This window comes from Magnolia sinica, chromosome 13, assembly GCF_029962835.1.
Source record: "Magnolia sinica isolate HGM2019 chromosome 13, MsV1, whole genome shotgun sequence".
Taxonomy (NCBI): domain Eukaryota; kingdom Viridiplantae; phylum Streptophyta; class Magnoliopsida; order Magnoliales; family Magnoliaceae; genus Magnolia; species Magnolia sinica.
Window position 1 is genome coordinate 9,240,583 of NC_080585.1, and position 14,258 is coordinate 9,254,840.

Here is a 14,258-nt window from a genome sequence, read left to right on the forward strand (position 1 = left end):
CCATCCTCCCTCTCTTCCATCTTGACAGCTCATTTTAGAGTATGACTTAAAAATTTGAATTAATACAAATCATTGGTAGAAAATGAAGGGTGATTGACCACCCTCCATTAAGAACTTAATGAGGTTTACTGTCCAAACTGTTGACATGGTCACAGATTTAAATGAAGGGACCACACAAATATCAACTTAATCAAAAACTATTGTGACCCACACAAAGCTTTTAATAGTCAATCATCACTGCATCCGGTAGAGATTTGGATCTTTTTTTTTCCTTTTTTTTTTTATGCCTTAAAATGAGCTGCCAAAGCAGATAGATGGCATGGATGCAAGGTACATCACGGTGGGCCACACAGTCAGGGATCCACTCATCCTGAAGCGGCCACAATAGGTTTGGAGGGAGCTTGGTGCAAGCAGGGCAGTACCCAATCCATGTCTTAAATCTGAACCGTCCAGGAGGGATTCCAAATATTTACGCTGAAAAGAATGACCGCACCTGATCTAATGGACGTGCGCACTGAAAAAATAAAAAATGACAGTAAATAGTTCAGATTCAACAAAATGTCCACTTACGGTTGTCAGCATTGCCCAGTCAATCTGATTTTGAGCACACGACCAAAGTATAATGGGTCCACAATTTGGACGGTTTTATTCGAGTTACATGACATATTCGTTATATGTGCAGGCTGGCTAGGGGTACATCCTCACAGAAGGAGAGAGTACACTTACACCATACGGCGACTTTAATAAAACGACATTATTGGAATATTCAAATCGAAATTTATTTATTTATTTTTGATGGCGGACTACATCCAACATAAATGCTACCGTACAGACGGTTTGGATCATTGTAAGATTAGACCTCGAAATCGACTTCCATACTTCCGACGTACCTGTAAAACGGTACTATTTCCTGACGTACTCAGCAAACTTCTATACGTCGGGACTAATGCACATCACGGATCCCACACTGTGATATGCAGTGATGAAAGAACGACATGAGCCATCTATCTCATGGAAGATACTGTGGATTTGACATAAACCATAAAGTAAGCAAATTATGATGCTAAATACCAATAATTTCAGATGAACTTAAAAACGTTGAAAATAAGATAATCTGAGCTTTTTAAAATCAAAATTACTGATATTAGCTTTTACATAAGCATCTTACACACGATGGACGGTTCCGATCATTCGAAAATATCTTTGTATGTGATTCATGAGGCGACGGATGCTACTAACTTCTACTTACGATGTACGAAAAACGAACTACTTAAATAAGATTTTCTCCCACCCCTCCTCTTTCTCTCTCCTTCAACCAACCCCCTCTGCCATGTCCGAAACCAAGACAACTCCCACCACCACCAGAAAGAAGAAAAGAAAAAGACACCTTTGAAACGTCCACAACAACAACCACAGCAACAACAACAACAACAGCTGTTGTAGCGAAACGCATACAGATTCTTTCTCTACAGAAACAATCCCATGGGAAACATCTGCACCTGCGTCCATCTACAAGAAGAAAAAGACTCCCGCCATCGCAGAAACAAAAACAACAGCAATGACAACAAAAGGCGCCACCACAACAGAAAGCGCCACAACCACAACAGGGAGCGTCGGCCGAACCCTTTCTCAGAGGACCCAAGTAGTTACTCTCCAGTCGGAGGCCCGCTTCGGGTCCTGAAGGACGTGGTCCCCTTCTCCCACCGGACCCGAATAACTGACAAGTACGTCCTCGGCCACGAGCTCGGCCGCGGCGAGTTCGGCATCACCTACCTCTGCACCGACCGTGAGACCCGAGAAGCCCTCGCCTGCAAATCTATCTCCAAGAGGAAGCTCCGAACCGCCATCGATGTCGAGGACGTCCGTCGCGAGGTCGCGATCATGTCGTCCATCCCCGACCATCCCAACGTTGTCCGATTGCGGGCTACCTACGAGGACGCTGACAACGTCCACCTCGTCATGGAGCTCTGCGAAGGCGGGGAGCTTTTTGATCGGATCGTTGCCCGCGGCCACTACAGCGAGCGGGCTGCCGCAGCCGTTGCCAGGACTGTCGCTGAGGTCGTGAGGATGTGCCACGACCATGGGGTGATGCATCGGGACCTCAAGCCGGAGAATTTCCTGTTTGCAAACAAGCGTGAGAACGCGCCGCTCAAGGCCATTGATTTCGGGCTCTCTGTCTTCTTCCGTCCAGGTATTGTTCTGATCTTTGTTCGATCGTGTTTGTGAGATTGCGTATCAATTCGGGTGTTTTGCGGATGGAGGCAGTCTCTGAGTTCTTGACCATGGGGTCTTTTGGGGGATTTTTGTTTTTGATCGATTGCTTTGCTTTGATGGAAGTATGCAAAACCATATGTGGGGACCCTTGTGTATGGTTATCAGGACTGACGATCATGGAGATGGTATATGGACAAAAGAATCGAGGCGACTGGACTATGGTAGTCGTCTGATCAGTGGCCTGAAAATTGACAACTGCTAAGGGTTGAGCAGAAAATGAGCAGTTGTCCATTTTCCCATCGTGGTGCTGGTGACATTCAGATAGGATTGGCTGCTTAGTGTGTTTTGGGGCTATGGCCCATCTGATCAGTGGCCTGAAAATGGACCGCTGCTGTGGGTTGAGCAGAAAATGAGCAGTGGTCCATGTTCTCTGGGTGCTTGTGCTGTTCAGATGGCTAGGATCGGCCAATCATCATGGTTCTGGGCTATGGCCATCTGAGGTGGCACTCGGATCAACGGTTTACTGTTCATGTTTCTAGTGGATTTATGCCTCAGGGAACTTCTGCATAGTACACAGTATTCTTTTATTTTGGCTATTCTTGATATAGCAAGCTTTGTCAAGCAGGTGAGCGGTTTTCAGAGATAGTAGGAAGTCCATATTACATGGCGCCGGAGGTGCTGAAGCGGAATTACGGACCGGAAGTTGATATATGGAGCTCGGGCGTGATCCTGTATATTCTGCTTTGTGGGGTTCCTCCGTTTTGGGCTGGTATTGTGGTTTTTTTTTTTTGATTTTTTGATTTTTTTGTCTCTTCTTCTTTTTCTTTTTGGATGGTTTAATTCCATGACTGGTGTTTTGGTTGCATTTTCTGGTATTCTGAGTTTCCTAATTGTTTTCCTTTTTTCTTTTTCTTGTTATTGCAGAGACCGAGCAGGGTGTTGCGCAGGCCATTCTTCGTGGAGTTATTGATTTCAAGAGGGATCCTTGGCCCAAGGTGTCCGACGGCGCAAAGAGTCTTGTTCGGCAGATGTTAGAGCCAGACCCGAGGCGTCGGTTAACTGCTCAACAGGTGCTTGGTAAGTTAATTTGTATTTGTCATGTATGCTAGATGGGGCTAAATGTCAGGGACTCAGAGCCAATCTTGTAGGAAGCTGGGTTCTGTTGTTGTTTGTGCTTTTCTCATGCTTCGTATTTGAATGTCTTTTCATTTTCCTTTCTACTATTGTAGAACATTCCTGGCTACAAAATGCCAAGAAAGCTCCGAATGTCCCATTGGGAGATATTGTGAGGGCAAGGCTCAAACAGTTCTCTGTGATGAATAGATTCAAAAAGAAAGCTGTTCGGGTTAGTATCTGATTTTGGATATGCATTTACTTGTCTGCTCAGCTTCTTTTCATTTCCGTGGAATATGATGTATTAAGGGCCTGTGTGTACATACCCCAAAATGAGAATGAGTTCAAATAAGTCCTGGCCGCAGCATATTTTGCAGAGGAGCTGCTTGGTGCATCCCGGGAAATGTGGGTGGTGGGATGTGCTAAAACACTCCAATCTGCAAAAACCTTCCCAAGGCGAGAATATTATTGGCTGATACATCTGTATTTTGACAAATTGGGATAATGCAATTTCTGCGAGCATCGCTCAATACTTGACTCATTTGGTCAAAATTCACACCGATATATCAATACATACCAAACATGCATTGGTTTTGGAATCCTTCTCTGACAATGATATTTTGAACCTTGATGTTATGGATAATGAGTTGAATCCTTCATTGAGGACTGCTGTTGACATCTTATTATTTCAATTTGGTCAATTGTATACTTCAGGTAATTGCAGAGCACTTGTCACTTAAAGAAGTAGAAGTCATCAGAGACATGTTTAAACTTATGGACACTGACAATAATGGTAAAATAACGTTCGAGGAATTGAAGGCTGGCCTTCAAAAGGTTGGGTCCCAACTGGGCGAGCCGGAGATGCAAATGTTGATGGAAGCAGTAAGTGTTTCTCCTTTCTCTTTACCTATCTAATTTTAATCCAGACTTTTATTGTGATGATGCTTGCTGTACCATTTTGCTTTCCCAAGATTCTGATTGCACCTAGACTCACATAATCCTCACTTTTTATGGTATACAATCTCTGTGTGAAGTTCTACCCTGTAAGATTCCTCTGTTGCACAACCATCGACACATTTGGATGTGCAAATGAATTGAAATGCAATATTTAGCTTAGGGCACGTTTGTTGCCCTCGAATTGCATTAAACTTTCTTTCAAATCCAACTTGAAAGTAACACAATTTTGATCTGAGGCCCAACTCCTCGATATGATTGCTAACGGAGGAAATCACAATTTGGTTATGCATATGTTATCAGGCTAATGTTTGCAATTCAATTTGATATTGCATCCAAACTAATATATTCCATCATCTGGAGGGTACTGAGCGACTCAATTTATTTTGTCTGAACCTCCACTCCATCTTGCAGACGACCAAGTTTTAGAAAATCTACAACACAGTTCCTCATCAACAGAATAGAGAGATTAGCAAACTAAATCATTTTCCATCACCCAGCATGTTGGGAATTAGCTGTTATCAAAGCATATACTAAAATTTGTATTTACAGGTGTTCTTGTCCTGAAGGCAAGTTCCCAAGGGCACACATTTCCAGGACCTGTGTTTTCCTTTGTAACCTTTTACTGGATTATGTTCTTCAAAACATTAGCTTTTTAGAGACAATTGGGACTTGAACTTCACAAACTAAAATTGGTAGTATTACCCTGATTGAGTATGATCTAAGATATCGATATGATTTTGAAGTTTTTGATGCGTGTGATCTAATTGTTAGGAAGAACAGCATCCATTTGTGTTCATTTTAGTTGTTACCATTTATTTCTCATGATCATCCCTGCCGGCACAAGCATGCTAAAAGTAGGCTGCCTGTGTGGTTTCTCGAAGTCCCCTATTTTCTCCCCTTTCAGGCATTGAAGGTAGTACTGCAGTTCCCGGGATAATCACTGTACATTCCTTATTGTGGGCCCCTTGGTCCTTTTGGGTGCAATCTGTGATCCTTGCCTCTTAAGTTTGTAATGATTTCTAATTCAATGAACTCTGTTCTAAAAAAAGATAATAAAAACCACTGATTACCTTAGATTTAATCACCACCCACTATAGTTGTAACAACACAAGATCTGGTAAGCTTGTGTGGTATGTAATATGTCAGACTAGAGGTTAGAAATTTAAGCCGGTAATGAACTTGATAGGATTGCAAGTCATTCTGTCTTTATTGCACATATGATAGACAACAATGTCCTTTCAAGTTGTCTTATCTGTCACAATGACTTCCATTCAGGCCGATGTTGATGGAAATGGCACATTGGACTATGGAGAGTTTGTTGCTGTTACAATTCACTTACAGAAGATGGAAAATGACGAGCATTTCCGCAGAGCTTTTTTGTTCTTCGATACAGATGGCAGTGGCTACATAGAAATGGATGAATTGAGAGAGGCTTTAATGGATGAATCTGGCCAAACTGACAGTGAAGTATTAAACGACATCATGCGTGAGGTGGACACAGACAAGGTGTGTCTTCTTTCCATTTGCACTTTGATTTGCTTTGGCCTGTTTGGACACTTTTTTTTAACCAGTATGAAATACTCGCAGGATGGCCGCATCAGTTATGATGAGTTTGTTACAATGATGAAAGCTGGCACTGATTGGAGAAAGGCATCTCGGCATTATTCAAGAGAGAGGTTCAAAAGCCTTAGCATTAACCTCATGAAGGATGGCTCCCTGAAGATGGGTGATGACGGCAATAGTTAAGGTACCGCCCAGCCATGTGTTCTCTAATATTATGTTGGATAATCTGCTGCTGAACACGAAGTAGTTTTCCTTCATCGTCAGCTGGGCATGCTTGATATTTCACTGCATGATATCATTCAGGGAGGTACTGGTTGGGGAATTTCTGTCATTGAGTGAACTTGGGTTGGGGGCAGGTGAGTGATTAAGGGTATTTTTGGATGGAAATTGCTTTTGGATGCTTGGTTTTGAAGGATTTCGGACTGGCTTAGAGATGCCATAGCATTCTTGGTTTTTCGAGAGAATTGAGAATTTCTGTGACATTATTTTTCCAATTTGTATCAATTTTACTGTAAAGCTTCTCAGTCATTTTGTTCAAGTTGCCTATAGTACTCTGCCTCTCTAGTTTGTGCATACGACAAGTTCTCATCATCAAAGAGTAACAAGCGCTCTGCTGGGGTTGTGATTTACCAAAGTGAGGTTTGCTAGCCCCACACAGCACACCAATGCTACCTAAATTGCCAATCCTGCCATTTTACTGTAAAGCTTCTCAGTCATTTTGTTCAAGTTGCCAATAGTACTCTGCCTCTCTAGTTTGTGCACACGACAAGTTCTCATCATCAAAGCGTAACAAGCGCTCTTCTGGGGTTGTGATTTACCAAAGTGAGGTTTGCTAGCCCCACACAGCACACCAACGCTACCTAAACTGCCAATCCTGCAATGTTTGCACACACCCCCCCCCCCCCCCCCCTGGAATCCTGTGATCGGGATAGTAGGGCGTCATCTGTGATCCAGATTGCTATTTTTGCTGTTCCACACTACCAAGGTAGATTACCTTGTTATGTAGATCCAAATTCAAAACATCGGGATTTATCACAATTTTTTTAAAAAAATACCTTTAATTCATTCAAGATTTTCAAAGTATCTTTTGAAGTTAAATCTAGTGAGGAATTTTAGCTTTAAAAGGGAAAATCCCTATTGTACAATATGTGGTTGTATGGAGCATCTCAGCAATATTATAGAAAAAGTTTTTAAGAGTACAATTGGCAAACACAACCTCGTAAGCATTATTTTTTTAACAGATGACAGAATTTATTAAAATTAAAGAGGATTCGAAGATCCAACATACAACGCCCCCAAATAAGATCGTCCCCCAAATCAGATCGTCAGGGACAGATTGCTCTCCTGGTTAAAAATTACAAGGGGAGTAGGAAATTTACCCCACAATGTTGGGCCAATTGTTCCCTATCTAAAAGAATGGGCAACCTTGTGAATTTGAGGATGCAGAGGCTGACTCTATAATCCTTCCTTTGATGTCATCAATCAGGGCTTGGACCAAAATATGAGTGTCCTTGAAAATCCTGCTGTTCCTTTCTTTCCATGCCTCACAGCAGATACCAATTGGCATCGTATTCTTCAAGATCTTGGCTTTCACTTGGGCCTGGCTGAAACTTCAGCACATAATTCCTCATCTAGAGAAAAGCCATTGGTACCCACATAGCCTGAATTCAGTGAGGTAGAAATCCCAAGCTGCAGCTGCGACTGGGCAATGGTGAAGCAAATGAGAGTGCTCTTCTTCATTCTCTTTGCACTTGCTAGCACTTCCCATTGCTCTAAGATCGAGTAAAAGTGAATGAAATCACCCGCTAAAATTTCTCAACTAGTCCTTTGGTGATCTTCATCCTTGTTTCTATAGTTATCAAACTTGGACACCTCAACTCAGAACTTGGCTGAGTCAACTTGACATAGCAAGATTTCAAGCCGAATCTCTTGGAAACTTTGTTCTATGTGAGGAAGACGAGATCACTCAGTCAACTCAGTGGTATTTGCATTGACTCAAACTGGGACACTAGCAACACTCTTAACAAATGGGTCAACCAACAATTTCATGATTGCATTTCTGTTTAAAATTACTAATCTATAGTTTTAATTGTTTTAGACATTTATTGGCATATAGAGTATTTTTATTTGTGATTATTAAATATCCAGTCTTTGAGTGGACCCAAACTGACTGAACATTGAGTGCAGTTGAGTTCTCGGGTTTTCAAATCATGGCTATTCCTTTGAGTGTAACCTTCTCATAGAGCGCACAGGCTATTCAAATTCCTTTACAATTTCTTTCAAGGCAACTGGCTCAATTTCATTTGACGTAATGAGCTGAGGTGAGCAAGAACATAGGTTGTTGATTGTAACAAAACAACATTGTGCCTGTGAGAGTTTTGTCGTTGCGGATCCTCAGGTTGATAGAGGGAGATTGTGTCAACTTGGTCGCTGGTGTCAAATTTCCGTCATAACTACATAAATTCAAAATGACATAATATGATTTATATAGCTGACCCCATTTAATTAGAATAAGGCTTAGATGCTGATAATGATAATGACTTGGAACAAGAACATACAAGGCATGCTTCTCATGATCTCCATGAAGAATCTTCCCCCAACAAAAGACGGAAAGGCTAGGAAATTACACTACTTTTAAGTCTTCTAGGATGAGAAGGAAATGTAGGGACATGCAAAACTAGAGAAAATGATGAGGCAACTCCCCACAGTACTAATTTCAGAAATAGGAGAGGACACATGATGAGCTTTTCTATTCATGTATTGGGCTGATTGGGCTGGCCCTTTGGGTAATGAAAATAGGGTTAGAGAGGTTTTTTCTCCCTTTCTCCAAAATTTCACTTTAGATTAAATAAAGAGAAGAGAAGGCTTATGGGTCATGTGATTAGTAGCAGCTCACCTGTATTGAATTTAGAAAGCCATGATGATATTATAGTATGAGATGCAGGCTTACTGAAACCATTCCTACTCCTTCACCTGGCCCTTTTATCCTTTGGTCTACCATGAAAAACTCAACATATCTCCCAAAGGGCCTAATGACGTAAATGTTGGCTTTGCAGTGCAACCAAGCTGAAATTAGAGTTTGCCTATACATTGTAAAAAATAAAAATAAATAAATAAAATAAAATAAAAAACAATGATGATGATGACCACGACGATGATAAATAGTTTTTTTAGGTGAAATCCCGCCCTTTTTATGCATAATTGGATCCCAACTTCAGAACGGGCCAAATCAATTTTAGGAAAACATGGTCCGATCAACCGGTGGATAGATTTAAAATTGGAGCTACATACCAATATAGCACGTGTGGAGGTGCATGGCTCCATGGCTCAACCATGCTGGGAACGTATTTGTGATACGTTCTACATTATTTTCACATGTTTGTTAAGGTGAAAACCACAGTAGAAAATGAGAATAGGCACAGCCAAAAAAAAAAAACAACCATAAATTGATTAAGTGACTAACCAATTACACTTAAAGCCTAGAAAAGTGATTTCATAATTAAAATCACAAAAAGCACTTCATTTGCAAAGCCAAACAGGCCCAAAGGCTCCTCACAGTGATGTCCTTATGGGGTTTTGAACCTTAATCTTGGTTGGCAAAAATCATCTCATTTAATAAACTTTACATATACATCATTTGAAAATATAAGTATTTTCAAAAGTTAAAAGGTTACTTTTTTTAAATTAAATTCGGAAGGGAAATTAAAAAAAAAACTAAAGTAATCTTTTCTGAATATTAAAAAAGATATTGTCATTGTTTATAAGCGACTCTAAAATATTTTAATTTTAAAAAATATCCAACAAATTCAATACATTGAAGTGGCCCACCCAGTGGTCCCAACGCTATCAATTCAAAATATAGGCCTAATCCAATCCCAGGCCCACCCATGGCCAGGCCTAGGCATAAGCTCTTGATACCCCCATGAAAGTGGAATCTATTTATAGGGCCCAATTGGGCCGGATATGATCAAGGTGGGCCAACAATTAGTAGGGGTTTTATCATGAATGAACATAGCGTTAATATCACCACCATTCAAATAAAACAGCCTGCAAAAATGGCCAACAAGACAATCTTTATTCTCAACGGTCCATTTGCACGGTCTTGATCATATTACTGAGATTATCCAATTATGGTCATTTTTGAGCCATATGCCCGTGCTTCCCTCCTATCCATCGGTTTCTGTTGATCATGGGTGGGCCCACTTTTCCCAACATGTAGATTAGATTTGTTAAGATTTCTTATTATTTTCAGTCATTTATTTATTTATTTTTATAGAGCGTGGGGAGATCATGGGCATCACACATTTGCGTGTACGTCTATGTATTTTGCATTGCATACGCCGTTTAATATGGATCCAGTGGGTTGAGTGTACGGTGCGCAGAGTTATATATATATATTTTTACGCATGCACACACACCTCCACACACTCACGCCGTAGCGGAATTTCCCCACCTATGGTACATTGAAGCAATGAAGCTCCTGAGAGTCTACCACCGGAGCAAGAGTAAGGAGAACTCTTTTCCATGCACATCACCTATCTGGACCGTCCATTGGATCCGGTCTTCTTCTAATGCTATTTATAAAAATTATAGTAATCGGACGGTCCTAAGTATCCCTGAATAGACCAACCTTCGAGTAATAATCTGGTCCATCAATATTTTTTTGCCACTTAATGGATGGATTAGATCAGTGGATCCGTTTAATTTTCTCAAGGAAGCCTATGGAAACTGGACTGGACCTGAAGGAAGGTCCAGATAGCTGATGAGGATGCCAACTGGGCCAAATTCGACTATGTGCATGAGGATCGTCCCATACACTTTTTTCATTGGATCGTTGCTCTTTATATGTGCTTTGCAGGATGGTCAATTCATCAGGGGAGCTAAGCCGTTGAAATAGATGTACAGCCGACGATCTAACTCCACGTATGTGTGTGCCATCTGATGAGCGGATTGCTTCATTTTTTTCCCCAGCTGATCTTCATAGTATGGTCCATCATTTTCACGGCTCAGATCATCGGAAAATAAAAACGTTGTACATTATGTTACATAGATCTTCGTGGTACGGTTCACCATTTTGATGGCTCAGATATTCTACTGAATGTGACATGTAAGCGGAAAATAAAAGGGTTGTATTTTAAATTAACATGCCATGTTGGATGTGATCATTTCTCTTTTAGAATAGAATAATTAGAAAATAAAGGAGAATAGTGGTCCACACTCTCGTGTATAATTAGCAAGATGGAGTGGAGCAGGATTTTGAACATGGCAACACGTTACAATGATCCAAACCGTTTATTTCACGGGCCCCACTGTTGATGGGGACATTCAAAATCTCCCACATTGGAACATTTCAACTCTTCGATAATTGATCCTTGGAGTATGGACATCTCCTGAATTTGCCTTTTATGTGGGCCATAGCACAAAAGGTTAGGATCTTTTCCAGGCTTGAAGCTTTTTCAGGAAGACCCCATCCACTTTTCATCTCACAAGATCAACGGTTTCGATCACAATATCATTAGCCAATAAACAGACAGTTAAATGACGATTGTCGTCAATATCCACCGAGATCCTCTAATCTGACGGTTAAGATTGTACGGGGCGTATTTGGTCATGGCCCACCAAGGTATGCCCCCAGCTCCATGAAACACGTGGAAAGTTAAGATGGTTATGACTTTCTTGCGGAGTTATATGATACGCAGGCACTCGGAAATTGTACACGTGGCATACATTAGCAAAAGTTACACCGTCTAAATCTTGTAATCCGTTTTCGCTAAGTTACAATTTTAAAAGCAGATTGGTTGAGTGATCCTAACCTCTGATTCTTGGACACCTGTTTGTTGAAATAGGACGGTTGGATATCTTCATTTAACCGTCCAACAAATCTCCAACAATCCGATGGTCCGATTATCCAATAAACTGGGAGACACAACTTCGAATAGTTTATTTTGATGCACATGCATGCCACGTATGCAATTTCTAAGTGCCAGCTTATCATCCACCACCATCTACCAGAGTATCAAAGCTTTTCTGGTCTTCTTAAAGCGTTGCTAACGTGGCAAGCCTGGGCTAGATCTGGCCCTTCATCAGGAGTATCACCCCGTGAATGTGCCGAGGCCTGACAATCATGCAAATAAGCTCAATGGGTGGAAAGCGATAACCAACGTCTGATGTTGTTGTATTATCTATGGCCCACCGATATCTGGACGAGCCTGATTGTGGGCTCGGCCACATTTACTAATGGACTTTCCTGATGAACGGCCCCAAAGCACGCACAGATAAACCTCCACGTTGCCAGGACTCAACTGTTGTTTTCTGTACATCGTGCTGGACGTAATACAGTAGACAGGCAAATCTCAACCGTCGTTTCACTAAAGTACATTACTAGATCCAGATTTGAGACACCCATCCGGTGCGGCTGAACATGGATGTGTCCTCACATGATAATCTCACCAACAGGAAGATCACCACCATCCATAGACTCTTACCTGTTGAATGTTGAGGTTTACTAGTGCAACCTTTCCCAGTTTGTTTGTAGCCGTTCATTAGTAGGATAATGGACGGACGGTCATCCGTGAGTCCAAATTTTTGAACATGGCCCACTATTAGGATGACCGGATGGAGAATGTTACATCCAAACCCGAAGGACAAAAACGAACCCCATTGAGTCGTCTCCGCGTGCCGTAAAGGTGTAGGATAAAAATTCCTTTAGAACGGAAGCCTCAATTTTCAAAGAGTTCGTTTTGACTCTGTCGCGACACAGATACGTCGTGTGTCGGCGACCGTTGGGACTCTCACGCTGACGGCTGAGTGCTACGATCATCGGAATCGCCCATCTGTTGGAATCTAACCAAACCCGTAAACGTACAGTGATATCTGTTTATCCTTATTTCTGAAAATTTATAGAAACCTAATGAGAACGTTGTGTGTAACCATTGAGGAGTTGTGTGGTGGATTTGAATTTTTTTAAACGTATACAAAGGAGTTTTTGCAATACAGTTGGTGTTCACCGATGGTTAAGCAAAGAATGGTTGAGAAGCCACAAAAACAAAAAGCAAGTAGTATTGCAAATGGCTATAGCAATGGTTATAGCAATTAGAACACTTGAAGTATTCAAATGGTCACATTAAGGCAATAAATAACAAAGAAATTGATTAGAAAAAAAGAATCTTATATTAATCAAATCAAATAAAAAAATTTATTTTTCAATTATCCTTTCAAATGTTAATCATTTATATTTTTTATTGTAATCTTTATTTTTATTTTTCATTTACATTTCTTAGTATAATTCATAATAGCTTGTAATTAAGTAGTCGTTAACTTTATGTAATTTGAACTTATGCTCATGTGCTGGATTTTGATTGAATATAAAGCAAACTTTTCAATTTAGAAAAATGTTATGCAATTGTTATGTGTAAACAACTATTAGAGTTTTCCTTTAGTTTTATTGTACTTAAGAAAAAAAATTAATTTCTTGCTGAAGGCAAAGATGTGATCCATTTTTAAAAGACTAATCTCATTTTTTGAATATCACCTAATCATTTTAATCAACACTCCACACTCCGCAAAAGTGGCTGAATAGATGATCAATTTTATTTGAACTTGGGCAATAGCATTTAAAATAATGAAATGAATTTTTAATGTCTTGCATTCAACTTTAAGGACGTGTTTGGCCCAACGCGCTGGATGAAAATGGATGATATTAAGTAGGATTTAATCTTGATTTCCATCTAGTAGCCTATTTGTAACGGCTGATGTAACCTTAATGCAAAACACCTCGTAAGCTCCACTGGTCACCAAGGGATTTGAGAAATCCCAGCTTCAAATCTCGCTCATCCTTTGATATGGTGTGGGATACGGGATGGGATGGACGATCTTCATTTCAGGCACTATCTCATTATTGCGCCTGATCCTTGCCCTGATGGAAAAGACGACTCAAGATGTCAATCCGGGAGATTTTTAAGGCCCACCGCTCGGGACTTCTTCATCTATACTAGCAATAGGTGCGGTTCCAAATGAATGGTGTCTGGTTCTTCCTCACAGGTGGTGAGAATGTTCAATTCTCTTCTTCACAAGCGGCGAGCAGGTTGGAATCTCCATCGTTGAAGGTAAATTATCCATTCCTAGCTCTGGGAGTATTTGATTGCGCCACAGTATACTTGAAATTCCCAATCATCCATTCAAATGAGTTTTCCATCCGAAATCACCAACAAAAATGGACAGTTGATATTAGTGACTTGGAGGAGCGGGTCACCAACTAACCCCGGCTCACAGTTGGCCCACTGTGATTTTTAGCGGTTCGATCCACATACTGTGCACGTTAATGAAGTGAGATTCAAGGTTGCACCAGACCACACCATAGGAAGGGTCGGTGCTAAGTACGCCCATTGTTATTCCAAACAGACATGGGAGTA

General features: G+C 40.9%; 1 protein-coding gene across 3 annotated transcripts; it reads left to right on the forward strand.

Annotated features, from left to right (window-relative positions):
* Window positions 1–1,289: 1,289 nt before the first annotated feature.
* On the forward strand, window positions 1,290–6,395 carry LOC131222718 (calcium-dependent protein kinase 10-like). Of its 3 annotated transcripts, none has more exons than XM_058217882.1 (7): window positions 1,290–2,191; window positions 2,840–2,983; window positions 3,139–3,291; window positions 3,444–3,559; window positions 4,042–4,209; window positions 5,560–5,775; window positions 5,872–6,395. In XM_058217882.1, exons 1-7 carry the CDS (start codon window positions 1,483–1,485, stop codon window positions 6,028–6,030), a joined length of 1,665 nt encoding a protein of 554 aa, XP_058073865.1. In that variant the 5' UTR covers window positions 1,290–1,482; the 3' UTR covers window positions 6,031–6,395. The 3 variants fall into 3 exon arrangements, with proteins under 3 accessions (XP_058073865.1, XP_058073866.1, XP_058073864.1); XM_058217883.1 differs by having other exon boundaries at window positions 5,560–5,790; window positions 5,886–6,024; XM_058217881.1 differs by having other exon boundaries at window positions 1,292–2,191; window positions 5,560–5,790.
* The last annotated feature ends 7,863 nt before the right edge of the window (window positions 6,396–14,258 follow it).